At 40.2% G+C, this 27,830-nt stretch overlaps 12 protein-coding genes across 12 annotated transcripts; 7 read left to right on the plus strand and 5 right to left on the minus strand.

Annotated features, from left to right (window-relative positions):
• Positions 1-1,262: 1,262 nt before the first annotated feature.
• Positions 1,263-1,940, plus strand: SS1G_09841 (predicted protein; the record flags this gene model as incomplete). The annotated part of the gene is made up of 1 exon (XM_001589158.1): positions 1,263-1,940. The coding sequence occupies one exon, from the start codon at positions 1,263-1,265 to the stop codon at positions 1,938-1,940; it is 678 nt and encodes a 225-aa protein (XP_001589208.1).
• Positions 1,941-3,008: 1,068 nt separating this feature from the next.
• Positions 3,009-3,246, plus strand: SS1G_09842 (predicted protein; the record flags this gene model as incomplete). Its single annotated transcript, XM_001589159.1, has 2 exons — positions 3,009-3,025; positions 3,081-3,246. The coding sequence occupies 2 exons, from the start codon at positions 3,009-3,011 to the stop codon at positions 3,244-3,246; spliced, it is 183 nt and encodes a 60-aa protein (XP_001589209.1).
• A 299-nt stretch (positions 3,247-3,545) lies between these two features.
• SS1G_09843 (predicted protein) lies at positions 3,546-3,806 on the plus strand (the record flags this gene model as incomplete). Its single annotated transcript, XM_001589160.1, has 1 exon — positions 3,546-3,806. One exon carries the CDS (start codon positions 3,546-3,548, stop codon positions 3,804-3,806), a length of 261 nt encoding a protein of 86 aa, XP_001589210.1.
• A 1,719-nt stretch (positions 3,807-5,525) lies between these two features.
• On the plus strand, positions 5,526-6,202 carry SS1G_09844 (predicted protein; the record flags this gene model as incomplete). Its single annotated transcript, XM_001589161.1, has 2 exons — positions 5,526-5,742; positions 5,793-6,202. 2 exons carry the CDS (start codon positions 5,526-5,528, stop codon positions 6,200-6,202), a joined length of 627 nt encoding a protein of 208 aa, XP_001589211.1.
• A 1,742-nt stretch (positions 6,203-7,944) lies between these two features.
• On the minus strand, positions 7,945-8,227 carry SS1G_09845 (predicted protein; the record flags this gene model as incomplete). Its single annotated transcript, XM_001589162.1, has 2 exons — positions 7,945-8,141; positions 8,197-8,227. The coding sequence occupies 2 exons, from the start codon at positions 8,225-8,227 to the stop codon at positions 7,945-7,947; spliced, it is 228 nt and encodes a 75-aa protein (XP_001589212.1).
• An 862-nt stretch (positions 8,228-9,089) lies between these two features.
• SS1G_09846 (hypothetical protein) lies at positions 9,090-11,065 on the plus strand (the record flags this gene model as incomplete). Its single annotated transcript, XM_001589163.1, has 3 exons — positions 9,090-9,126; positions 9,262-10,269; positions 10,323-11,065. The coding sequence occupies 3 exons, from the start codon at positions 9,090-9,092 to the stop codon at positions 11,063-11,065; spliced, it is 1,788 nt and encodes a 595-aa protein (XP_001589213.1).
• Positions 11,066-13,525: 2,460 nt separating this feature from the next.
• Positions 13,526-14,104, minus strand: SS1G_09847 (hypothetical protein; the record flags this gene model as incomplete). Its single annotated transcript, XM_001589164.1, has 1 exon — positions 13,526-14,104. The coding sequence occupies one exon, from the start codon at positions 14,102-14,104 to the stop codon at positions 13,526-13,528; it is 579 nt and encodes a 192-aa protein (XP_001589214.1).
• An 893-nt stretch (positions 14,105-14,997) lies between these two features.
• SS1G_09848 (predicted protein) lies at positions 14,998-15,255 on the minus strand (the record flags this gene model as incomplete). The annotated part of the gene is made up of 1 exon (XM_001589165.1): positions 14,998-15,255. The coding sequence occupies one exon, from the start codon at positions 15,253-15,255 to the stop codon at positions 14,998-15,000; it is 258 nt and encodes an 85-aa protein (XP_001589215.1).
• A 1,008-nt stretch (positions 15,256-16,263) lies between these two features.
• On the plus strand, positions 16,264-16,710 carry SS1G_09849 (predicted protein; the record flags this gene model as incomplete). Its single annotated transcript, XM_001589166.1, has 1 exon — positions 16,264-16,710. One exon carries the CDS (start codon positions 16,264-16,266, stop codon positions 16,708-16,710), a length of 447 nt encoding a protein of 148 aa, XP_001589216.1.
• Positions 16,711-19,291: 2,581 nt separating this feature from the next.
• SS1G_09850 (hypothetical protein) lies at positions 19,292-21,325 on the minus strand (the record flags this gene model as incomplete). Its single annotated transcript, XM_001589167.1, has 1 exon — positions 19,292-21,325. The coding sequence occupies one exon, from the start codon at positions 21,323-21,325 to the stop codon at positions 19,292-19,294; it is 2,034 nt and encodes a 677-aa protein (XP_001589217.1).
• A 1,731-nt stretch (positions 21,326-23,056) lies between these two features.
• SS1G_09851 (predicted protein) lies at positions 23,057-24,128 on the minus strand (the record flags this gene model as incomplete). Its single annotated transcript, XM_001589168.1, has 3 exons — positions 23,057-23,334; positions 23,418-23,565; positions 24,093-24,128. The coding sequence occupies 3 exons, from the start codon at positions 24,126-24,128 to the stop codon at positions 23,057-23,059; spliced, it is 462 nt and encodes a 153-aa protein (XP_001589218.1).
• Positions 24,129-25,250: 1,122 nt separating this feature from the next.
• Positions 25,251-26,851, plus strand: SS1G_09852 (hypothetical protein; the record flags this gene model as incomplete). Its single annotated transcript, XM_001589169.1, has 2 exons — positions 25,251-25,575; positions 25,623-26,851. 2 exons carry the CDS (start codon positions 25,251-25,253, stop codon positions 26,849-26,851), a joined length of 1,554 nt encoding a protein of 517 aa, XP_001589219.1.
• Positions 26,852-27,830: the final 979 nt, after the last annotated feature.

Here is a 27,830-nt window from a genome sequence, read left to right on the forward strand (position 1 = left end):
ACACTTATTCACACCTAAATGCTTCATTCTGAGAGTATCGAGTGGCTAGTAGTTTTCGAGTACAATCTGAATACCGAAGTATTCAATCGCCGACGAACTGACCATGAGTGTCCAAACTGCTCCTTGGACCAATAGTTGTTTACCTAGGTAGAACTACGAGCTTATTAGCTTCTCGTTGACTCTGTATGTCTAGATTTGAGTGTCCAAACGATGGAGTGGTCTATTCTACGGTTACAAACCGAAAGCTCGACCAGTGTCGGAGCTTACCATGTTGTGTTAAAAATCAATTGTTTTACTTGAGTACTCGAGAAAGTGTTGGTTATATTAACAACAGTTGGCTAGAGGGCGCAGGCGGCGTGGTTCTCTTGAGAAACAGTTCTGATATACTATACGAGGAACTACAAACCCCATTCAATATACGAATCTGGCGAATTACAGACTCTACAATTTTATTTTGGAGGATACTCAAGCCTGATCCAACAGTTGTTTGAAAGAACAACAGTGTTGTCAATAAACGATTGCGCTCGAAGAGGCGGGAATCAATCAGATGCAGTCGATATTCTTCGGAATAAGCTCTATTGAAGCAGGGACTACCTATATTATTTCATGTACCTGAAGGTAATAATAGCAAACAAACACTCCAAGTCTTTGTCTTTGATCTCTCTAGGGCTAGGGGCACATCGCTCAGCCTCTATATGAGGTCAAGGTGGTTAGTTTTATTTGTCTCATTTGAAAGTTGTCAGCCATTTCATTATGTGGCAGGGTTGCTAACATTTTACTGTGCCCCTCGCCTAGCCACTTTGTCTTGAAATAGATTTCTTCTATTTCATGATACCAGAACAACTTTGTGGTGATATCATTCGTTACCAACCGCCAGTTCCTTAGTCACACAAACAAGCATTACACAGCAAACACAGAACACGATTACGAGTTCCAGATCGTGCTTCTATATTCGTATATGAAGTTTCAACTGGCAGATACGGGAGAATACTTCCAACAAAAATGTAGGCTGAGTCGGATCTACTGAAAAGTGAAGGTATTACTGTGTGGCGATGCCTTTGATCGAGGCATATATATACTTTGACTTCTGTACCTCAACTGCCATTATCATCACCATCAAACCATCAAAATCAAGCATTCTCGCAATAATTACTCATCTCTAAGCATCAAAGTCTAATAAATACTTCCTCTTTCTTCCATTCTATCAAATCACCCGAATATATTCGCTTTACACATAATAACCAGAACACCTCAGCTTCACAATGCTCTCCAAAACTTCCACATTTGCCCTCGTCGCCGCCATCGGCCTTACATCCGCTGCGCCCACACCAGCCGGTGGCTCCTCCGCTCCCATGTCCTGCGCAGCTTTGTGGCCAGGAGTTCTCGAGGACATCTGGGAAGGAAAGCCGCAACATATCGCTTATAACACACTATCCCAGGAAGCTTCCGACCCCAGCCAAGGTCATTTCGGCATGGGCGCAACATGGAATGGAACTGCATGGACCTCGCGAGAATACACCTATGCATCTTTTGACATCCCAGCTGATGCGAAAAATTGCGCACTTTGGTCATCATTCCCTGCGAGCAAAAACGACTACGAGGCCATTCAAGGGCCATTGAACCCGCAGGTTCAAACATTCAGTCCCTCCACAACCCTCGATTCCAGCGACCTTACATTCTGGGATGTCTTCCCTGTCGGTAGCGCACCCAACGTCGAAGAATTTGCATCAACTACCTTAATAGCTGGACAAAAAACTTACATCGGGCCCTTTGACTGCTCTTCAGCCTCTAAGGCTGAGTTCATCGTGGGCATCGCCAACATGACCGGCCCAAATGAGAACGAGGCATCAGTTTACCAGTTTCGCGTCAACAATACCGCTCCTCGACACTATGGATTGGTCGTAACATATGGCACCCAGATCTGTCTCCCAAACTTCTAAGCAGCACATGGCATAGGCCTTGTGATTGGTCGTGGTGCCTGATCTAGATTGTGTTTTTCTTTTTAAGTTTTGATTTTGAGCATGGTGGATTTGACAACGATTTCACATTCCTATTTTTTAAGCGCATATGCATAGTACTGGTTGAATTTAGTCATTCCTTTTTGTACTTTGGTTCTGAGCGTAGTAGTGATAGCATTGGCGGGATATGGGGCAGTCACATTCGTTACGATCATAAGGGGCGGATGATTGCATGGTTATGGCATAATTATGGATAAATCGTAGATATGAACTCCTTCATACTGTTAATATCTAAATAATAGTAGATTTGTATTAAGATCAGTTAGTTATTTTTGCAATATATTCTGCCACATGTGGAAAGTAACCTCAAATTTGCAGGCTAGTCTTATGCCAAAGGATTTTTTCATTAAGTGGTTAGTATGTGTTATAATATTCATTACATTCACTGTTTGGCTTCGCATCTTAGCAATGTCTCAAAATTCCATTACAAAATACCAACTCAATTGGAAATCAGAGATGAAAAATTCATACCCAAGCCACAGGATAGTAGCCATGAGGTGAATATTAAATTCACCTTTTATAACTAATGTGTTAAAAACACGTGACAGCCGTACTAGGAAGCTGTGTAGGATCTACGCTAGGCTTACCATCACTTCATATATATATTCTATGATACAACTCTCTCCATAGCTAGATATCTGCACAATAATAAGATTGTTACACTTCTAAAAAAAAAAAAAAAAGAACTCGTGTTGTTAGTTGACCTCCCTTCTCCTCATATCTAACCGAAATTTCAAGTCACCTTCCAAAAGTTCTTGTTAGCCACGACACCAAGAACGATATCTGTGAACAATTGGCCTGTAACTACAGATTTGGTTTCTTGTTTTTATGAGAGCCCTTTTACGAGGAATCCGAGATCTGGTTATTACGGCTTTTTGTACGGTTATCAAAAGGGTTTCGAGATAGATTTGCATCGGTCACAAAAGTTGATCGAACTGCCTGAAACGTTAAGATCGATAACTTATTCCCTCTCAAATATCCTAGACAATCATGGCGGAGCGTCTAAGGTGAGCACCTTTCTCAACACTGATGGAAATCGATAGTAGCTAATGATAACTGCAGTGATCTTGGTGATCTCGGCGATGAATTTGTTCACATCTTTGTTGGAGCTGAGAAGAAAAAGTTGTCGGTCCGCAAGAAACTTATTTGCAAATCCGGAGAATTCTTCAGAGCCGCGTTTCAAGAAAATGATTTCAAGGAAGGAGTGGAGAATAAGATGGATCACTAGAGGATAAGCCATACATCTTTCAAGCCTTCGTCAATTGGATGTATTCCAAACAAGTTGGAATTTTGCGAAAGCGAATCCCGGACCTCAATACAGAAGATAATCACGATGTCCAAACCATTGAGCTGTACATCTTTGCCGACAAGTACCAGGGCGAGAAGCTTATGAACGTCGCCATGGATTCCCTTCAGGATTCATTCAAGAATGGTGTCGAGTTTGTGTTGCTCAAGGAGGTTGAATTAATCTTCGAATATACAAAGGGCAGACCTAATAACCCTCCACGGCGCTTTGCTGTAGCCGTAATGGCTCATGCTATACATTCTGGGGTGATCTCTACCGACCCCGTCTTCGTGGAAGGACGGGTTGATGATATGCTACTTGAGACTATGGAGCGTGTTCGCTATGTTAAAAATATGTTTGGGGTCCATAACCCTAATCCTAGAACCCGTGTTCGACGCCATGGTTGGAACGGTATCTTTGAATACGGTATTTGTGAATATCATCAACACAACTCGGATAAAAATTGTGACACGTTGCCTAATTATCCTAATGGAGAAAATTAAACTCCATTTGATAACCATGAATGAGCATCATCGACTTTACCGCGATTTTGGTTTGACGCAACAACTTTGAACGATCTCGGATGTGGAAACTTGCAACGCGAAACATTGGTGGCACTAGCAAGGGGGAGGGGATGGATTTGACGTTACTGAAGTTCTTGTAGGCCAATGGTAGTCGGAGGTACGTGGGCCATACCGTACACAAAAACGCAGTGCTATCTAGAGACGGGGTATTGTACTTTGATTGGTTTCATAGAGAGCAATAAGGTAGATGAGCAATATGATAGTATCCACCAAATGCATATCCCATTTCTTCATGGGTCAATCGATATTTAATCTTTTCCAGTGACCCTTGACTAGCATGACTTCATTTGCCAAGGATGGCACAAAGGTTAGCACAGGTAGTCTTTGCCTCTGTGTTGGACATGCTTTAGAGGAGGAATCGTAAAATATGGTGTAGGTATTTGAGAGATTAGGGCAATTTATTGTGGCAGCCAAGCTAAATACCAGCAGCTTAATTTCAAAGAGAATTGATCTTAATGTGGCTCTCAAAGCCAAAAAGTATTATACTGACATGTCAAGAGGTCGCTGATTATTAGTTGGCAATTGACGCCTCTATCGAATGATTTTGTTTCAGAAATAGCCCCCCTAAAAAATGAATTCCTTCTATATTCAACAATAGCACAGCGTAAAGAAACTCTTTAATCGACCCATATATTGTGTTAATACGAAAATAGATCAAACTCCCAATATAGCTTGCTATTAGCTTCTAAACAGGTTGTAGAACATACCCAAAATAACTCCATCCAACAAATCCGAATTCACGGCTGCCGAACAGAACATCGAAGAACGAAGATCTGAAGAAACGACAGCTTTGAAAATTGTGAAGCATAAAAATCAGCTCGTATACAAACCACAATTCTCTCCCAAGAATAATCAAAAAACAAGATTCTCACTGTGCTATAACAATAAACGAGCCGCATTGAAGATTTCCCTTGGCTCGCTCCACTCCATAATAGGAGCTCCCCGAATATCTCGCTTACGCAGAGGGCTGAGCGGAGCGAGCGAAGTCCATATTATTTTCAACTGGTGAACCAACAGTCTCCAGATCTATACTCAGCCTAGCAAACACAAGTCACATATTACCTACCAAGCCTACTATCGTAACACAAACATTGTAACACAAGATAACTATTACCTGCTTACCCTTCCCCAAGAATAGCTCACATCAGCCTCAACACCAACACTTCACAACGTCCGGATCTCCTATCCTGCAGCAATCCCACCGCCAAGTTTCTACCCCGCCACCAAATACGTTTTTAGTAACACTATCCGCACATACATCATCATATGCATCACAAAAAAATGCCACAGCAACAACATGCGGATATTTTTCTCATGTGTTTGCTAGACATGTTATGTAAAATGAGCATCATATAATCATATGATGTTTTCAGCTTGGTGAAGAATTCGTGTTGTATAGCCTTGTATATCAGCACTTGGAAAGCCTCTTCGTATTTGCCTGGGCCGTGGTGAGATTGTCGAATGATATATTGTGGTGGACTATTGCGCCTCTTTTGGGGGAGTTTGCTATATAATGATGCTTTTGAATGAGGTGGGGATGTTGTTTTTTTCCTCATTATCCTCAAGCAGATTTCGATAACTTCACGAAAAAATAACAGCTCTTTAAGTTTCTATTTGAAAATCTTCTCATAAGTCAAAATGCTTTCCAAGACTATTATTTCTCTCCTCATTGGGGCAGTAAGCTTTGTGCAAGCTTCTCCTGTACCAGATACCTTGAACGAGAAACGCACTTGCGGAACCCAGCTTTTCCCAAATCAACTCGTACAACTCTCCCAAGCAAATTCCAATACCGCGTATCCAAACACATGGAATACGGACAAATCCGTCAAGATCAGTCAAGATATTGATGGGAATGGTAAGATATTCCTTAATAATACCACCGCTCCACACTAACTCAGCACCCAGGCAATCCTACCAACCAGTTCTGGGAACTAATTTCGTTTCCCGCGCTCCCAGCCGGATCCTACGGTTGTTCACTCACCCTCACTTTCCCTTCCGATTACCCACCAACCATTACTGGTGTATCCCCAGCCCTCAATGTCTACACTGCTTCTACACCTCTTCCCGATACTCCAACATTCAACAATATCAGTCCTAAAATCAATACTGGGATTTTTGGTACTGTTACTCCTGCTGGTGGACACAGTGTTGTGATTAATTCTGGGAATTGTAATGGAGGTAGTGGACAGGGATTAGCTTTTGTATTTAGATATGCGGATTGGGTTCGTGGACAGGGAAGTGTGAGTTGGACTGAGTATGTTAATGCTTTGAATGGAGCGGGTGCTAGGGGTGTTTATTTGAATTATAATTGTTAGATGAGCGAACGAAAGACGGGGAGACAGGGAGACGGAAAGAATTGTGCGTCTGGAGTATTATTGTCAGTTGTGGGAAGAGAAACTAAAGGAAAGGCTAGTAGAAAAATATTGGAGTTGGATGGATAGGGGGTTTAGTGTTTTCACATTTTCGAAGTGTGTAGAATTAGTTGATGGATATTGAACTTCTGGTAGTGCTTTTCATTGCTCTATGTTTCTGCCATTTTAATGAAAATCTTGCTTAAGCCTATGAGCGAATTCGTATTGTTGCGTGAAGGCGTACCACGATTTTGTAGACACTTTCGGACTTTTTTAAGAGTCACTTCCGAGAATCAGCGGACACTAAATAACGAATGAGCAAAAGAATGCCAAGAAAAGTAGCTGGAGGAGGAGTTACCAATGATTCGGCAACGAATGCAAGCTGATAATGACTAAAGAACATAAGGTTCCGAATCACAGACCAAGTATAAATCTTCATCGTCGCTGTGGTTGTGAAATCTGCAATTGTTGTCTTCTGTCCTGTATCTAGGGTCAGAGAACACTCGTTTGCGATAATAATTGCAGTCAGAATCGTGAAGAAGGTATGGATCAATAGCATCTGGGACTTTCAAAAGAATATCGGCAACGACTGAGGACTGCTGATTGTTTTGGTGGTGAAGCAGAGCAACACAGAAAGCCTTCAAATGATTCTCTTCTATGTCATCTTTAGTCGCCGCAAAAACGTATCTCAGATCTTCCACTCCCATATATTGATTCAAATCATAGTGATAATCCCGAATGAAATTCATAGTAAAGTTCTGAAGCTTCTGGCACGTAATTTTGCCGCCAAAAATCCATAGCTCTAAAGCGACTTTCAACTTTGGTTCTTTTAGGAACTGTCGTGTATAAAGCCACTGAACGAAGGTCCCAAACATTTCAGGTGATTCATTTATTTCGAGTGCACCGTTTCTAAGAGTCCCGCAAAAGTTCATATCTTTATGCAAAAGATATTCATGGACGTGGTAGGAATCGGTGCCGACATTGATCTTGATTTTCTTTCTGGTCACTGTTAATTTGAATTGCATGGATTGAATGTAGAAAATATTCGAATTCGAGACCATGTACTTACTCAAGACGCTGACTGAAATCCATACTTTTGTTATCCAGGTTGTAAAAGCAAAGGACGATATGTTGTAGAAGTTTACACCCACGAAGAGTAGAATGCGACCAGGGCTAGTTCACGTAGAGTGAAGCGTGAGTCTATATTTATATTCCCACACTCCATACAGGATTTCTGGACGGACAGAGGACAGTAGAGAACAATCAAGTTCCGACGAGACTCTGTGCATAATCCCGTGTCTAAGGATGGTCCATTCAATATTCGAAAAAAGAAATGTTCAGTACATGGAATTGTCTGGTTTTTTCCACAGATCTCACGCCTAACTTGCTCTGTGTGAAGACATATCTGTTAAATACTCATCACATAGGCACGAAGCTGCCTACCTAGTACTGATGCAGCAAAACGTGAAGCTACTAGCACATAGGGCGAACGACGTGTAGACAAAGGCATCATTCTCGAATTTTCTCAATTCGGCATTTTTTTACACACCGGCAACACTGATACGTCTTGTCCTGAAACCCACCGGAAAGACGCCAAACGAGAAGATATCCTCCCAACAAAATGCCTCCCACGCCGTTCATGACCGCCACACCCAAGCCGCAACGCCTAAGGCAGCTGGTACCACTATCCTCAACAGGTCGGCTAGTCATACATTCCTCTTCAAGTCATGTATAACAATATCTCCCTCATCTCCGGAATCCTGGGATTTTCCAGTCCCAACCTTCGGAGGATATTCAACCCCGTCTTTCTCAAACTTCGGTATGCAGGTACATTGCTGATCGGCTGGAATCGAAGAGAAGACGGATGGTAAATGTTGACCGCAGCCAAACCAGGTTTCCTTCTCTGCCAGACCAGAAATGTTAGTATGGTGTTTTAGATGAGAGGGGCAAGAACGTACGGCAGGTGGGACAGTTTGCTTGTCTACACATTGTGGAAGAATGATGGGATTTTTCAGTATGCGACCTCGTATCAAGAGTATTCCTCTGCTTTTTGTGAATTAGGAATTCTCTAAACTTCGCAGAGAATCTTTTTATAGAGGTCGTTGGACTGTTTATAAATTTGCTTGGACTCCATTTTGTGGGGTATTGAGCCTTAGGGTCGGCGAGGTCTTGATTACAGGGGTATTTAGCGTCTGTTTAAACTGATTAGGGTCTCCGGAAAGCTTGATAAATCGCCGACCATGCTTCAAATCTTATTTTGACATCAAATTCCCCATTAGCTGTTCCAACATATATTTCTTCATGCGATGCGAAAAGACTCCAACATGACCAGAAGAAGAAGTCTTTTCTTGTAGCCAAGATATTTGATGAAAATATGTTAATGTTTCTTGAAAGTTTTTTTTTTTGCCTAATTCAAAAGAGAACTCAATGGAGTCGCACTCGGATCTCGTCATTAACGTGGGTTGTACCAGAGTGGTGCAGCTGAGAAAGCCCTCATACCTGCTGTCGGAAGATAACTTCAAAGTGAAGATGCAAGTTATACAAAATGCGGTCTTTGAAAGATTCTCATAGGGATTCGTGTGGATGATTCCGCTCTATCCGACTTGCAAGTGCCGGTCATCATGCAAGCTGCATCGTTAGATAAGGCTACATCCCCTCCTTTTTGCCAGAATGGCGTTACTTCTATTCCTATATGTTGTTCCGACTCCCGAGTAAGAACTAAAGTTATCTTAGTCAACCATCAAGGGAATTCTTCTCCAGCTAGTCATCTTACTCGTTGTCGTTGTCTAACGAAATTGCTAGTCAGCAGTGTTCATGTTACGTAATTTATCGATCTTTCCGATACAACAACATGGCTAGTTACAATGGAGATATGCCGTTACATTCGGGTATGCAAGATTACCGTTGCAGACATATTTATAATCGTCATATTTCTTGATCACAAAAGCAATGCCGAAGCAATGTATATAAAGCCTAGATATCCACTTTAGCTCTTCTCTCATCATAATTTGCAGCATCATCAGCAGAAATGGCCATTCAAGAACAAATTATGGACAGTGCGACGAAAATCGACCAAGTCTCGGCTTCTGCTGAGTTATACCCTCCTGTTGAAGCACTCAATCGTGCCAACAGGCTCCTTCCACATGTTCTCGAGGAAGAGGCAAGCAAGGACCCTCAAAGAGTTATCGCAATAATGGCAAAATCGTCTGATATATCTATGGGATTTGAGGAACTCACCATTGGGCAGTTCTTGCATGCTGTCAATTTTACAGCTCATTGGATTGACTCTGACAAAATCGATTCTCCTCCGGCTGAGACATACGCTTTCGTTGGACCACAAGACTTTCGATATCCGATCATTGAACTTGCTGCCATGAAGACAGGAAACCCTCTTCTTTTGCCTAGAGCTGGGAATGCATTAGCAAATACAGTTTCATTACTCAATGCGACCAAAAGCACAAAATTCTTTTACGCATCGGAATACTCAGATCTTGCTGCACGGATTGTCGCTGTGCTTCCACATGTGAAAACCTACGAGGTACCGAGCTTGCGGGAGATGACTGTCGAAAATACCGAACCTTATCCGTATAACAAGAGCTGGGATACAAATAAGGACGAAATAGCCGTGATTATTCATACATCAGGTTCCACAGGTGCACCGAAACCTAAGAATTGCACCCATGCATTTCTCAGTAGTCTCATGAACAGCTCGAATTTACTCCCCGGAGTTCCTGGACGAATAACTGCATCGCTCGATTTGATAGCCAAAGGCAAGCTACTCTTGACCGCGTGCAGTTTTTCTCATGGCTCCGGACTCATCTCGGCATTCACGACCATCATTCAGGGTTCGACAATTGTTTTCGGCCCACCAAATGTACCCTCTAGTGGAAAGATACTTCACGATATTATGAAAGTCCTCCCCATTCATGGACTTGTAAATGTCCCAAGTATTACAGAGCAGCTGTTCTTGGATCATGGTGAAGATCTCAAGGACGAAATTGCTGCCCTGAAACATGTTTCCTGGCTTGGAGGTAAGGATAATTCTACCATTTACACTTGATCACGTTATTGACTGAAAAATAAGGTCCACTATCCCAGAAGACGGGTGATTTCATTGTTAGCCATACGAATGCGATTTTGTGGCAAGGCTTTGGATCAACTGAATCTGGCTTATTGCCACTCCTCGTACCACCAAAATCACATTGGCAATATATCGAATTTCATCCAAAATTCTTACCAGAGTTAGAACCAATATCACCCGGCTCCCTGCTGTGCGAATTAGTCTTAAATAAATATCAGGATCCGGCTCTTTCCTGGAGTCAACCTGTTTTTCACATGGCTCCAGACCAGACAACCTGGAGAACCAGGGACATTCTACGTCGCTATGACGGTCCTCTTCCCGATGGAGTCGGTCCACTTTGGAAGTTCGAGAATAGAATCGATGATCTCATCATTCTCTCCAATGCCGCCAAAGTCAATCCTGTGCATATTGAGACATTGTTACAATCGCATCCATTGCTAAACGGTTGTATTGTGTTTGGAGAAAGTCAAACCCGTTGTGGAATCTTGTTGGAACCAAAAGAGGGCTCGAATTTGTCAGAGGAAGAATTGGTAGCATTGGTATGGCCTGACGTAGAGGAGGCTAATGGTACCGTACCAGGACATGCTCGTATTGAACGAGATTTGGTCCTCGTGGTGAAAAATGATAAGAGGTTTGAGAGAGCTGCTAAAGGAACTTTCATCAGATCTCTTTGCTTAAAGATGTATAAGTCTGAGATTGATGATTTATACGCAAAGTTCAAGGCAAGAAAAGCCCAATTCGGTTGAATGGTTTCCCTCGTTTATTGTTAGTTACAGTCAAGATTTTGATTCAAATTTAGAGACTTGTTATTTCTGTCGTTATAATGTTAAATTCATATTTGTTATCTTTACATATATAGAGCGTTTCTCACAAGTTCATCGCACCTTCATTATTCAAGAATCTATATTTAAAATGAAAACCTGTATCATTATTATTGGTCTACCTATCTAAAAGCAAAAGGAGAAAAAGCAGTAAAAACAGTAAACCAAAAAAAGAAAGGATATCATTCTCAAAGCAACATCATCTATCTCCCCGATTTTCAATTCCTCCCTACTCTCCTTACCATCCCAATCTTTCCTCGCTCAACAAAGACTCCTCCAAGCACGACGCATAACTCCACCCTCAACATCCCGAACATTCTCAGATCGCCGTCTCAAAAATCCACTTCGTCGCAAATCACGGCAAGCAGGACATAATTGAAGGGGCTGATTAATAGAAAGCCAGTAAAATGAACAACGAGTCGCGTCAAGTATATTTCCAGTCTTTTGCGCAGGATATTGTGCACAGCTTTCCACGGTTGAGGTGTTGTGGCCGCAGAGTGCGTGGTAGGTGTATTGTTCGTGGCACATTTTGTCGGTTTTTTTGGTGGTGGTGCTGGTTTTAGTTTGAGGTGTTTTGGGGTGTTATGGAATGATGGGTATAGGGTGCTGGGATGGAATGTTGGTAAGAGTGAAGATTTTTGTTGGGTGGGAGATGGTGAGGTTCATATTCGTGGTAGAAGGGATTTTTCTGTGTCTGTTTTGATATTGTTCTTGGATGGTATGGATGGCGGGTTTGAACAGAGTTTATTACCTTTTTTTGTTATTCGGATGTTGTTAGAGTATGTTCAAGAACAATGTGGAAACAATATATGCATCCATATCGAACAATTTTCAATTTCGCATGCCCAGACTTTTTGCTTCTCTTCCAACGTCAAATTAAGCTCAAGATGCGAATCAGTGAGAAATATGCTTGTGTTTGTTTGGTTTTTTAACACTATATAATTACATAATTCATAGATATTTAAGAATTGAATAGGAGATCATTGTATGGAATATTCTGACTTGTAGTAGGAATCTTCACAGTTGAAGATTTGAAGTTGTTTTCAATAGGGATTACGATATTCTTTAACGAAACCTATGACTTCGGTTCTGAAATTACTCGACAACAAAGAGTCGGGAAACAATAGCTATTGAGCTTAACATCACATCTCATTCAATTTATCACACATCATATTTTACATTTCCATTCACATTCACGTTCACATTCACACTCAAAATATCAAAATTATTTACAGAAAAAATCTTTTTTATTGTTTTAGTTTATAGAGCCTATTCTTCTAAGGTGACATAAGTCTTAACAAAGATGATCTAGCATCTCTATACATACGAACCTACCTAGCTATCTAACTCAACTCTACTCCAAAAACTCTCCTACACCTTCTTCTAACATGGAAAAGAATTCCTTACAAACAAGGCAAGTCATCCCTCCCTTTCTATGACTGTATTCTTCGAAAGAATCACATATCCGCAAACCCCATTGATTTTCCTCTTGTAATTGGTCATCGCAGATATATATCCGGGTGATCAAGTGGTCGCAGAGGCCAAATGTAATCGTGCGGAGCAAACACACGGTTTCTGTGTTTGTGGGTTTGGGTTGGTGAGAAATATATGTATTAGTTTGGTTTTGGTGTTGGGGGGTGGTGTTTGAGGCGATCTGTTGACAGTTAGAACTGTTGCTAATGTAGCTATTGGTAGTTTATAATAGTTCCATTTGGATGTTTATATTTTGCTTTGGGTGTGTTGTTTTGTGTTTGTTCTTGAATAATTCGGGAATTGTGTTCTAGACGCTTTGTTTAATCATTTTGGTTCTAGGGCTACTAATATTTATATTTGTCAAAGAATAGAGGAATACCAATCGACAGTGATATCACGAACATTCATGAGCTCATCTATACAGATTATGAATACTATTCTGGGATTTCATAGGAAGTGTATAGTTGAATTCTTTCAGGAGCCGAGCCAAAATTTTCCCGTCCAAAATGATTATTGGGGAAAAACGGGCAGAATTTTCAATAAATTTTATCTCTCCAAGTTTTTTGACTGGCTGGCTATACCAATGGTGCGTAGCATCCTGAAAATATATGTATTAAATCCCAGAATCTGGAATCGATGGCGAGAGTGGGAATACGAGTACTGGTTTCTCTGGGTTCTCTAGTTCTATGAGCCTGGAGAGATATGTATCAGAGTGCTCTTTGCATTCGGTCAGGTGTTAACTTCACGAACTCAAGTTATTTAAGAACCTCTTACTTTAGCATCACATTTACTGCCTCATGTGATGCACTCTACAAAGCGAGGAAAAGAACTCTCATTGCCCATCTAATTCTAATCACGATTCCAATTCTCATGTCTGCAACCAACTAATTACAAAATGAACATCAAAAACAATCATGCTCTTTGCTCCAACGCAAAATCCCAAAACTTGACTTCTAAACTTTCCCCATTAGTAGCTTCCTCAGTAGCAGGCCTACAAGCCAATGCTCCTGCCGCGATATCCCAACCTTCCTCACCAGCAAAAAACCAGGCAATCTCCCTAAGTGGTATAATTTCATCACCTCGTACCCAATAAACCCACAATGACTTCCCATTCTCATCCACTTCTCTCCTTACTTCAATCGTGACCTCCACATCTTTACTTGGGTCAAAACCTGTCGGTAAGATACTCCAATCTGCAAAGTTGTCGCATCCAACAGTGCTTACATAAGGTTTACCTTGGTAAAACTCAATACCTGTCTTTACCCAACGATCTTTGGAACCGGCTTTGGTGAGATGGAGGAGAAGACAACCTTGGTCATAACGATATTTGCAACGGAATGAAAAGGTAATTTTGGAGGAGGAGAATGATGTGAGAGGGATTTTGGGTGTCATATTGGTTGGTGCGTTGAAAACATCGGTGGTGGGAGGTTTGCGCCAGATATCGGTGGATGGAGGGGCCGTTAAGGTAAAGGGTTCTTTGGTGGGAGGCATTTTGTTTTTTGTATAGGTTTTTGAGACGGAGGTGTAGATATAGAGACGGATGTAGGTATGATTTGAATGATTTTAAATAGAAAAACAGCTTTTTGAATGTTTATTTCCAATTACTTTCAAGCAAAATATCTCTTATTTATATACGATAGACGAGGAAGGATCCAAAACACGTGATCGGATACCCCGCTTGTGCAAGCTCGGGCAGCATATCCGATAGTGAACTAACCTCAGTTCGCATATGAACTTGGCGTAACCTTTATATAGACATCACTAACCAATCCTTCAATTTTAGTCATCGCCAATCAATTCTCTACTCGGTACTTCAACCTTATTATGATATCCATTGGTGTAAGAGCATAGGAGTCTAGAATTTGACGTAAATCGGTTAATATCGGCGAAAGGACGGCTCATTGCGTCTGGTGGTCGGACGGGGTCTTTCCTTGCTCTTCGATGACGAGTGATGTTGTTCATTACTCAATCACCTTACATTTTGAATGACCTGGAGAATCAGCTAGGTTTTGGTCATGTGCGATAGGTGCCTTATCGAAAATTTAGGGTAATTGTAACGCTAGTGGTGACCCATAACCTAGTGAGGGGCCCTTCGATTATGATTAAGGGTCATGTTGGATCAGCAAGTATTTTTTCTCTTTTACTCAATTTTTAACTTAGATGTTGTTTCAGCAAATCTCTCATCACGTGCACATTCTGGTTGGAAAGGTTTTATTTTGGGGTAAATATTAATATATTAGGTTATTAAACTAAAGAATCTTGACTAATCTAGTCCAGCTAATCATAACCATATCTCGGACGTCGACAGAACTAACGAACCCTGTCTCTTTTCTCTCTCCATATGTGAGTACACTTTTCCATCCTGTCTTCTCAAAACTAATTCATCACATAACTACACATTTTCTTTGCTTACCAATCTTCCCTCTATCAGCCATCCCACCCCTGGTATTCCTTCTTCTCCTTCTCTCTCTATTATTCCTCTTTTCTTCCTTCACAAACACATTCGCTTGTTCTAATATTTTAAGAGTAAGAATAGTACTTTGTCTTATTTCCGCTGCCTCACTTCGTCTTCTTGCATTTGCTTCTTGAAGAAAATCTTTATCGATGTGGACTCCTTGTTTGGTCAAGCAACGACCACACATTCTGTCCAAATTCTTCTGTTCTTCCTTGCGGTAGGGACAAGTAGGGGCATAAGCGTTAGGTGCGCAAGGATGATTAACGTAGGAGACGTGTGGGCATGTATGGGTGTGACAGAGAGAGATGCACATTTTTGGTGGATCTACTTGATTGAGTTTTGTTAGTGGGTGATATGATGTTAAAGTTCAGTGTGGATGTTTCACTTAGTATGTAATAAGGTGTTGGTCCAGATAGATGTGGAAGAAACTATCTTGAAAGAGGAATTTTGTCATATAGGTGTGTTTCATGAAATTGTTCTTGTATTGTTCACAGTTCCTACCATTGAGGTTTTCCGCCCTTCCTCGAGATTCGATACTGCTTTTATGTCTGTTCCTGAAAGTATAATCGTATCAATTCCATATTTAATCATGGAACAATCTAGAAATACGGTGCTAAAGACTTTTATATCTATATGCTTCTGTCCTTAGCTGGCTGGATTCAGAGGTTTATTAGAATAGGGCATCTTATCCAGGAATTTCCGAGGGTTTTCCCTTATTAACCAAAGCTATGCCTTGGATTTAATACGTTTACCTACCTAATTTGAGTAGTAAAATGGAGTCATTTCAAGTATGCTGCTACGGTCTAAAACTCAAGTGAGTTGTATTTGACTGTAGCTGTTTAGTATGAAAAAGAAAAATCCATTGTTGAAGCACCGGACAAAAGAAAATCAAAACGTTTTGATTTCGCGCCGCTCAAACAAAGGCATTGAAACCATTTCCCTTCAAGAATACCAGATCAACAAAGAAAGATGAACAAAGACTACTATTTCAAAAATACATACCCGCATGAACAATCCCTCCACAACAGTGTAGAAATCTTTCTAGCCCTTCCCAGAAACTATTTCATCACCAAAATCAAACTTTCAAACTCAAACTCCAATCATGGACTCAGACTCTGAATATTACGACCTCTTTCTACGATTTGCTAGATCAAAAAAACAAGTAATCCGAAAACCATTATCCAAATTCAAAAACATGGAAAATGGAGATTCGATACAGATTTCTTTACTTTCTGCTCCTACCTTATATGAACATAAATCAACTTCACAGAATCATTGGGATGTTATTTCAGAATGGAGTAGATTATCAGAGGGTAGAGATGGAACTCGGGATTCTCAACAGGAAAATATCGGAGAAGTTGAAAACGATCATGACCACCTTATCTCGAAAGGGGGGAAATATTTACAAGTACAAGATGATGTTCGAGAAACAGGACGAAAAACAGAACTAAAATTCCCACAATTCAGAAGAGGTATACGCAATATAATGTTTCAAAGGAGGAAAATTGTCACTTGTATTATTATTTTCAGCCTGGTGCTCCTCTCTCTTATTCCAAGTTCCGCCGTCGATCTCCTAGAATACGGTCAATATCTTTTCGAGGACTTGCTTATACTTTTAATTTTCTTAATCGATGGATTGTGAGCTATGGTTTTAAAAGTGAGTGGGGATACATATAGAGGAGTTTGAGAACAGCAGGGCATTTTGAGAAACTAAATTGATATTGATTATTATTAGTTCTTTATTGGTTTATTAATAAAGTACTTTATACACTCGAAACTAAACATATTTTGTGACGACTTTAATTGATTTCTGAATATCTCTAGTCTTATAATCTTAATCTAAATATTCCCCAAAAAATACCGACGGTGGTGTAAATAAATGTATTCATTTATCCGAGCAAATGAATTAGGAAGCTGTTTTAATAGAAAACATTGTCTTATTTTATAATCCAAATCATTTGGATATATTTCCGATTTCTTTCATAAGATAGGGGGAGAATCTACAATTATGCTGATATCTCTTTCGAGGCTTCCTAAGGTCATTCATTCCATTTATACAATTCCCAATACCAATTCTCAATAGTCAAAATGAGATTTCCAATAAACTTAAATGTATTCTACTATGAGTAGATATTCTCAAACCTATTCAACAAATTCTTGAGCCTAGACAAACAGACCTCAAGCTTACCAGAAGAATTATTGATCAGAAAAAGATAGATACATCAAAAACTCCCGATAATACTCTTTAATATATCCAAATCTGAAGTTATATTATTCCACACCATTCATCTTCTATACAAAAACCAAACTAGAAATGCTCTTATTACCTGATATTATATTCTAATAGAAAATAATAATTAATCTTATATAATTAATCTTATATAATTTAAATCCTAAACTATAGTTATAATTTCTTAATAAATATATATATATATATATAAATTTAATCAACTCTCTCAAAATCTATCTCTTTATACTTAAAAAATCACAATAATTCAGAAATAGAAAAAAAAAACAAATCAATAACAAATCCTGAACAATATAAATCCTCCAGAACTAAACAATGTATAATAGACCTCTTTTCCCTCCCCTTTCTATTACACATCTGCAATCCCCATTCCCATAGTACTCATCTAACACAATCCAGTCCATCCAAGAACATCCAATCATGAACTCTTCAGAGAACACTCCAGAGGACACTTCAGAAAACACTCCAGAAAACACCCCCTCCACCCCACTCCTTCAACACCCACTCCCACTCCCACCTCCACCACCCTACACCCCTACACCCCCTTACCCACCCTCTCAGACCTCACCCTCCAAATCAACTCCCTACACCAGCAACTCTAAATCCTCCAAATCCTCCAAACGCACATCCTGGTGATTTTGTTGTATTGGGGATTTGTTGAGGAGAGGGGGGGATTAGAGGGGGTGGGTGAGTTTGATCGATTTGGGGAGTTTTGAGGTTTGGAGGGTTTGGGATTGGGGGTTTTGGGGGTTGGGGGTTGTTGAAGTGAGATGAGATGAGATGAGATGAGATGAGATGGATAGAGTGGTGTGGTGTGGAATTGATTGATTGATTGATCGTGGTAAGTATTCATCTAGATAGGTAAGTAGATAGTGTATTTCTTTTCTTTTATTTTCTTTAATTATTTTGAGATGAGATGAGATGAGAAGATAATTTATTTATGATGCGGATGCTTGCTTGCTTGTTTACTTGCTCACTTGCTAGCTGGAAGAGTCTCAGCTAGATTCTAAAAATTACAAGTACGAGAATTTCTTTGATAATTTGATAAATCAAATTCTCAAAACATGAATGAATACCTAAAAATAATAAACAATAGACATGTATTTTTATTCCCAAAATAGTATTTTCCTTTTCCCTTTTGATTAGTGTTTTTAGCTGTATATTCAGCTGTGATATCATGTATTTAACTGCAGGCCGTATTGAAGTAAGATTGCAATAATGAATACATATCTTATATACCTTTATGTATCGATATCCATATCGACTTTTGAAACTATCACAGTACTTACTTATATAAATACCAATACGATCATAGGTAACTTACCAGTACCTGAATCACATCAAGCCAGACATCACAAACACATCATACGTATCACTACACATCGCTACACCCGAAAAAAACAAAATAAAAAATCATTGAATGGTATTAACTTATTTTGCCATAATATCCTTTCCCATATCTACATAAACCCCTAAACTTGCCCCATTTCCCATCCCTTATACACAGTATCAATTCCCGAATATCATATCCATATCCAGTATGTACCATCCATCACAATAAGTAAAGTTGTAAAATCAGAAAAGGATGACGCAAAAGAAAATATCATCCCATCGTTGTAAAAACAAATGTCATATCGCCCAAATCCATTTTCGTAGAATCATTACAATCATTTCCCAACGTGCCATTCATTTCCAACCTGAAAAGTAGAGCAATTCATAAAATAAAGAAACAATGTCGATTAAAAAGAAGAAGCTATATGGCCTCAGCGAATAATATAATTGCCCATGATAAAGGCGTGGTTGTACGAGTGATGAAAGCTCGACTTCTGGTAATGTGTTAAATTAAATAAACTCCAATTGCGCAACAGCGTATAATTCATGGATATCGTGTTATCAATGCGCAAATATGCAAGACAAAGAAATAAGTGTCCAGGTTGGCGTTGAATCAATTATGAATGATCTGTTGTACAGCAGTTCATAAGCCATCCTGATTTCGATACCCATTTTCCCTTTCTCTAATTTCCGCAAGCCTAGAATCGAGTCGAGAAAGTCTTGATTGAAGTGAAGGTCTTTCACCAAAATCAGAAGAATCAATAGAGCGACGTGTTTGATGCATAGTCGCTACTCCAGAGTTTCTAACAGGTTCCTTTTGATCATGAAAAAGTCTTCGGGGAAATGTATTGCTTGGTTTCTCCATAAAAGGTGACCGTAAACGTGGGACATCAAATGTGGCTGATGGAAGTAGCTTTGGTTGAGGTACTGGTGAAGGGCTGATATCAGGAACAAGACCTGTCTTTTCGGGTTCTGATGGAAGAGGTTGAAACAATCCTGGCATACGATTTCTAAGTAAGTCATCGCCAATAGTGAATGCTCTAGTTCGGACTCGTCGTTGTTGATTTCCTGATAGAGGTATACCATATATCTGTTCATTCATGCTATTGGGTTTCAAGACAGCACCACCAGAATTGAGGTTCTCGAAATGATTTTGAACCCTTCTCTTATGTTCCTTGTTATTGAAAGATCGAGGACGATCAAATTGAAGTGGTGATCGAAGTCGAGGTACAGGCACTGGACCTGATATCGTATCAGAATGGACTTGGAGAGTGGAAGGGCGAGGTTCATCAAATGCTCCATCCATAGTTGAACTAGGTCCATAAGTTCGAGCCATAAATGGTGATCCGAGTGTGCGACTGGTTGAATCATCCAAGCTCAAATTTGTAGAACGGGATCTAGTCCATCCCCTAGGTTGATAAACAGATTTGCGTGGTCTAGAAATGGTAGATTCTTTCGTAGTTGCAAGTTGAGCTAGAGGTCCATTTGGTTGCATAGTTTCAGATGTGCTCGTCGTTAACGATAATGAGATATCTGTGGTATTGAAAGAAGTAGGGGCAGATGTTTGTGGCTCAGGAGTTCGGAATCGTGAACGAGCATTATGTTGTGTGAAAGGTGTAGGACTCCGAGATTGAAAATGCATATGTCGTTGTACGGCGCTAGTATCCTTAGTCTTGCAAAGTTCACGAAGGTGTGCTCTAGTAGCCGAACTTGTGTGAGGCCATTGTGTATATGTTCGTGGTTGATCTTCAGTTGGAGTTGCCATGCCGCCATGCTCACAAGATCCCGCACGTGATGTGTGATTTGAAGTTTTGGCACTGTAAATTCCTCTAGGACCTTTCCAACTCTTCTTTGCTTGTCGAGCAACACGATGGCATACGCCTTCAGGGGGCACAGAGCTAGCACCAATCCGAAATGGTGTGACAACTGGATCTTGGAGGTAAAGTAAATAGACCGACCATAAGTGTGCACTCATGGCTGAAGTCCAAGGGGCATCTTTTCGAGTTTTGCGGCGAAGCTTTGCGTTGAGAACGGTACCATGAGATTGGGTGGCTTCATCACTGAGCTTCTTGCCCTTGGCTTTGGAATATGATGGAAATGAGAATGGATCAGCGCAATCGGATTCAGGACTGGTACAACTACCATCTTCAGAGTACCTAGAGAGATGACTTTCACTGTAAAATGAATCCTCAGAGCTATGAGATGCGGCAGATCTTGGTCGTTCAATATCAAGTTCATTTGATGAGGTTCCCATGGTCCAATCTGGACGGTCAAAATTGGTTTCTTCCATGGTCAAAGAAGGTATTGGAGTTTTAGGAGGTGAGGCGAATCTTGAATTGTATGTATGCGGAGCCAAGAAAGATGTAGTGATTGAAAGTGGGCCTCGGTCTGGCATATCGCAATCTGACGATACGTGGGGATCTATTTGTGGCTCCTCGATTGTAGGGATAGGGATATCTGCAGCTGCAACAGAAGCGAGAAAATGTTCGGTTGGTGCTTGAAAGTTAGACACATTTCGTCGTCTGACCTTTAATCGATTTGGGCGGGGTGGAGACGGTGGACCCTCGGAACCAACAGGGTTGAATGGCTCCGGGGTAGTTGGTTGGTCTCCTTCACTGTGATGAAAGCGGAAACCCCGAGGAAGGGTAGTTGACCCATTTTCATGTTGATCTGACATCGTGTTTGAGTGAAAGGGACGCGTCTGAAGCTCGAGGAGAGGTGTAAATCGAAGAAATTGAAATTTATGACCTTGAATATCGATCTGTACAATGCGGTGGAAGGAAATCTCACTCGGTGCAATGCAATTTTTGAATTACAGAATATTGAGTAGGGTGGAGAGATTTGGAAGTTAAAAAGATTGTGAAAGAGAGTGGGTTGTAAAAAAGAAATCGAAAATCCAGAAATGAACGTTTGGTTGAATGATCCAAGGAAAAGAAAGTCGTTCGATTATTTTGGACGCGCAAAGTGAATAGGTATACTCAGATCAATTTGCAGTTTGAATTGATCCCACAACGTCAACAGACCCAATTAATAAGGTAATTCGGAAAATTCCCTCTGAATATAGACTGGCGTATGGATGCCCTGCATGAACAATTTGAGGTTGATAGTCTTGGAGAGTCGAATCAATAGCTAGGGTGTGATTTGTATGATGGGCCTCAACGAATCAGAAATTGAATCCCCAGTTACAACTCGGTACTCCCAGGTATGGTAAAGGAAAGTAACTATTTTGAGCCAGGCGATTTGATGAGGGTCCCGGCGTATCGTTAGATAAATCCTTTGTGGAGATTGATTGTGGCCGTGCTCTTTTTAATGTTTTATTATTGACTTTTGCGCGCGTATCGTCGCGATTGAACCTTTTCGTATATTCACCCTTCAAATTCTTGTCGCATTCGTACGATTCGATTTTCGTCTTGGAATTATTATTATCAGATGATCGAATGCTCTAGCAGTGGAACGAGGAAAAGGAATTCGAGCGAGAGACAAAGTAGTGAAATAAAAGAATGTGTGGTGGGTTGATGTCGCAGATGGTGAAGGAGGACAAAGGTAGTGGCGTTGTTGTATCTTGTATTTGTGAAATGGCGCACGTCTGCCAAATGGGATATTGTAACCAGTTGTACTCAAAGCGCAAGATACAATTGAGCGAAATTGGACGAATGAAATGATCAAGACAATGAAGTATGTTGATTAGGATATCAGATTCCCCTCTAATGTCGGGTTTGCGATGCGATGCGCTGCGATACAGTATTTGGATGACTATTGATTGCCAAGGGTGGAGGAAAGGCGATGCCTAGAGAAGGGAAGGAGTTGGTTGTGTCTTATTAGAGACTTGTTGATGGATTCCACTACCTAGTAAAGTGGATGGTCGTGGAAGAGAGGTAGAATAATGAGGAAGCTGTTGGAGAGGAAGGGTAGTGTAGGTAGTGTAGTGTGGTGTAGTAAGTATTATTATGCAAGGCAAGTGCGGCGGGAAGGAGCGAAAGGTGGTGTAGGTTCGTAGTGGGAATTGATTTGAATCGAAAGTGAAGCGAGTGAAAGTGGATCTGGAAGAAAAGTGGGCAGCTGGTAAAATTGAGGTCTGGCGCGTCAAGATTGAATTAATTGTGTTGATTGATTGGCTATTATTTAATCTTTTTTGAGTTTAGCTTTCATTCATTAAAATTTGCAGATCGATATAAATTAAATAACAGATGAATTGAGAAGTTTACGCTCGGATGCTATTTCATACAAAAATAGCTAGAAGCACCTGTTTGGAAGGAAGAAAAGTTAAATAGATTTATTAAATATAAAGGGACTATATGAACGGACTGTATGAGACTATGAGTACAACTGCTACCTACCTAGTAGTTGAACAGTTGAACTGTTGAGCCAAGTAGAATTCAGATGAACCGGCAAGATCTAGGGATGGCTTCTATTGTAGTCCTTTCAAATGTTCCTCTAAAATCTCTTGTTTCTGATACTCTATTAGGAAAAGATTCCAATCCAAAGGAATAGTCTGATAAGTTGTAAAGTTGGCACTGGTCCACAATGTTGCAGTAGTCAATTCACTAGAAATGATTAGAATGACTAGAATTGAATAGGTGCACATCCATCTGCAAAGCACATTCGTTGCATTGGTAAGGATTATATGATACATTGTCATCTGTTGTCCGTGAAGAGTGGATATTTGAAGCATGTACTCTGTACAAACTATGTAACTGTACCTAGGTATGTAACTGTATGTAATATGTACAGGCTCCAGAGTTAGTTATATGTGGTGTGGTATGCAGTACGGAGGTAAAGAATTTTGAAAGCTCCAAGTGGAGTTCTGGACCTGCAGCTTTGGAAAAGTAGTGGGACGACGTTGGCCAATGCTTCGAGATAAGTGATGTTTCTCTTTTGTTTTTGGAGCTTCTCCTGTTGCTTCCAAGGTTTATCTTTCTATCAATGTATGATCAGCGTATTGTGGATGTATCTAATAAATTGTGGTGAATCTGTATCATGGTGTATTTGCATCGTGAGTGAATCTGTGTTGCGAGTGCTAACCCCACAATAAAAGCATGAAAATCATAGGATGAGATAAAAGATAGGAAGGATCAAAATGTCAATTAAGGAAAACAGGAAAATCCCTTTAGTCTGAAGCTTGATCAAAGGCAAATGTTAGGAAAAATAAATAAAAAACATTGAGGATGGAAAGAAAATAAATAAACAAATAAATAATCAGAAGAAATTGAATCTTTATATCTATCAATAATAGTAATACTTCGAATTCAAATACAAAACTTAAATCAATCTCAAAATATCCTTCCTACACTCATATTCCCTTTCTTTCCATTTCACTTTTCTCCTCTCTTCTCCTCTCTTCTTTCTTTTCTTTCTTTTCTTTCTTCACTCTTCATTCACTCTTGTTTTCCTTTCTCTCTTTGTTATCAACCCCACCCAAAAGACGCGTCTCTTAGTATCAACACTAACATCTCACGCGTCACTTTGGCGTTTGTGGCCATGTTTCTATCGGATTTTTGGGGAATTTTCAGATGAAATAATTGGATGAAATATTCACTAGTACGTACCATCATGCAATGCAATACTACATCGGTCCATTTTACTACAAATGCCGCTATGCATAAAGTACCTAAGTATTTTATACATTGGCTTCTATTATGACCGCGGACATGGACGTACTTAGTAAACTCATCTTGGTAGTACAGTACTTCTACTTTTGGATAGCAATTACGACCCAACTTCTTTTTTAGACCAAAGGAATTTCCATCTTCTCCCTCCAGCTTTTCATCTTCATCATTTTTTATCTTCAATCTCTCATATTATTATTCTTATTATGATAATGATATTAAGAAAAGGGCTGAAGCTAGCTACACCGCCAGTGCGATATATCAACTTCTAGAATAAATAACCCCGTTTCGGTACTTCTTGGAATGTACGGTGTGTACTCGTATTCATGGTATATGCATGAACGACAAAACAAGCATCTCGAAGAAGAATCAGAACACGGGATGGGTAGAGATTTACAGAGTACAAAAGAGTTCCAGATTTTGACATTATCCCTATCAGTCTTTTTCAATGAAATGGTTCGTCCAAGGTGGATTGGAAGTGGAATGGATGCCATCGTGGAAATGTTGTGTATTGTGATACTTAAGCGGTGATGTTTTGGATGTCCTTTAATCGCGTTCGCATCTGTTGCTCTACGTTGCGCTACTCGGATTCTTTGGTCTATTCGTTTATTTGTTGATATGCCTACAGTCGCGTCTATTCCTCTCAAGCTTTACCCTCGATGTGTCTGACCGAGCTTGCAAACAATTGGAAGGGTTTCTCAGTTTATTATTCACGTGATGTTTTATATCTGACACCTTCAACATATCTATACTTTTTCTCTTTCTTTTGATTTCCCTCGTATCCCTAAAGATGGGTGAGATAAATCAAAGCCACGAGTCTTAATGGCATATGAACAGCTTCATATATTTGAGCCACGTAGCTATAACCATCATCTGAGACATCTGAACTAACATGTAAGGGGTAATATCATAGTAACGTGTTAATGATCACTCTGTCCATTCCACCTGATACTTTTCTCTATTCCATTTTCCTTCAAATTCTGGCGATTGATGAAAATGGTCTTGCCACAGCAAACAACCCAATTATTCAAGTTAGGTTTGATCTTTATTGCTACAATTGTTCTTGGTTGGTATCTTTTCTCAGATCACGATTATCATGAGACAATTCGAGTAGCAGTCTCAGGGAAGAAAGGTGTCTTCATTCAGAAAGTTCTTCGCACAGATATTGATGGACCTTTCGATGATTCACCCCTAACTGAACTCTGTGAAAACATAGAATGGAGAGAAGGATTAGTATTTCAATGTGAAGCACCATATGGAGGAGTTGCAAACATTCGAAATACATTACTGAATTGTATTCGATATGCTATTGAAGCTGGAGGTACTTAAATTAACTCATACCCTCTTGTTCACCAGCTAACTTTTCAGCAACATCAATTGTCATTCCAGAACTTAAACTTTGGATACCTCAGAATGATAGTCCGAATACACCAGATCCAGAGCCGAATACTGAATTAGAAACTAGAAGAGAAAAAGACAATACCGCACATGTCCCATTCTCACATCTTTTCGATCTGGATTTCTTTAAAGAATCTTTAAATGAAGCTTGTCCTCGCATCAAATTCATTCCACACGTCAACGATTTATATACTGTTCCTAGCACACAAAATCCACATCCACTTGACCCAGGTTCAATATCATCAGGAAAGCTAGAAGAACCATTTGAATCTCTTCTCGCAAAACCCGGCACATGGGCCAAAGATTTTACAAAGTGGCTTAATGAGACAAATACCAAATTCTCAGAAAAACAACCTATGCGAGTGACCATCAAAGAATCATTACTACATTGGCCATTAAATCATGATGATTCCGACTTCGTGGCTCAATTCGGTCGAATCATCCGTCCTAATCTCGAAATTCGCACTCTCGCCTCAACAGTCCTATACACCTTATCCCGAAAATACAATCTCCGCTACAACGCCAGCGAAGGAATCCAAGAAAACATGTACTACGGCGCACATCTCCGCACCGGCCTCGACGCCAAAGCAGCAAACTGGACAAGTTTCGAAAAACAATCCCAAAATTACCTCCAAGCATGTAAACACAATAAACTCCGCGTAATATACTTAGTCTGCACCTCCGAAAACGATATTAATCATTTCACATCCCTCGCGCACAAATACACTACATACGATATCCACGTCGCCACAGCCCATACTCTCCTCTCCCTCCACCCTAATGACCTAACCACTTACCTCACTCTCTCCTCCACCCAACGCGCAGTCCTAAACTCGGAAATCCTCCTCAAATCCTCCATCTTTGGTGGTACATACGAATCGTCGTATTCGTGGAATATAGCGCTTCGGAGACATATAGTTTGGGGGAATGGAACGTGGATCCCGCAGGGAAGAGATTTTACGTTTGATAGGGGGGATCTGGTTATGGATTGGAAGGGGGAGGATGCGGGTATGAGGTGGGGTCCTGTAGGGGGTTATGGTGGGGGTGGGTTTCAGAGTTTTAGGGATGGTGCGAGGGGGGTTGAGGGGGTGGGTGGGGGTGGAGGAGATGGGAGATCGGGTGTGGGGGGGTATGGGTTGAGTGTTGTTTTTGGGGATCCATTGAGAGGGCAGGAGTGGGAGAGGGGGTTGTGGCCTTAGTGTTTGTGGGGTGGTTGGCTGGGAGGGGAGGGAAGGGAAGAGAGTTGTGAGGGTTTTTTTCTATGGGTATTTTTGTTGTGTTCTGTTGAGTTTTGATTTGTTCTTTTGATAAAGTAGCTTGAGTTGAGTTTTTACACGAATTTTTTTGTAATGCACGCTTTAAAGAACGGTAACGGAGAAATCATCATAATCTACATAATTAGAGTATCGAGAAGAAGAAAAAAAAAACATATAATTCTAAACATCAGCGATAAAAAATTCTTTAGTATGATTTTTTAGCATGGCATGGGATAAGATCTTATAATGAGATTTAGATTTGGGATTGGTATTCGGATTGGGTGCTTTGAGGAGTGGAAGAGAGGAGAGCAGAGGGGAGGAGAGAGGTTTTGTTGTTTTTGCTCCTTGTGTTATGGTATGGTATGGTATAGTATAGTGGGTATTAGATAGATATTGATTTATTGCTTACATGCTGTCAATTTGTGGTTTGATATACAGTACTAGCCAACTGCTATCAGCCATTTTATAATTCATATCAAAAAACATCAAAATATATAATCAATATTTATAATTTTTAAATCAGTTTATTGTGACCAAAAGGGTGTTTATAGACCAGCAATTATATTTAACTTAGAATCTACAGGTGAAGAGCACCTGTAGATGGGGATAGCTACTCTATATACACACAAATGAATGGCCCAGCCGCAATGGCTAGGCAAAAAGAAGTCATATTTATCCCTCCAATGATTTTACTTTACCGATAACCATTGATACCTAGTACTTGTCCGGATCTGATCCTCAGATCACCTAAATCGTATACTAATCCCGAGTAATCGTATCATGTGTGGGCATGGTTAATGTACCTGAGGTTTCTTATATAATAAGGGTGAGAGGAAAGCAGGGGTTTCCGTCACAATAATTAAAATATAATAATTTTTATTGAAAAAAATTTCAATATATATATCTCTCAATATATAATAAA

The sequence above is a fragment of the Sclerotinia sclerotiorum genome, genomic scaffold (assembly GCF_000146945.2).
Source record: "Sclerotinia sclerotiorum 1980 UF-70 scaffold_14 genomic scaffold, whole genome shotgun sequence".
Taxonomy (NCBI): domain Eukaryota; kingdom Fungi; phylum Ascomycota; class Leotiomycetes; order Helotiales; family Sclerotiniaceae; genus Sclerotinia; species Sclerotinia sclerotiorum.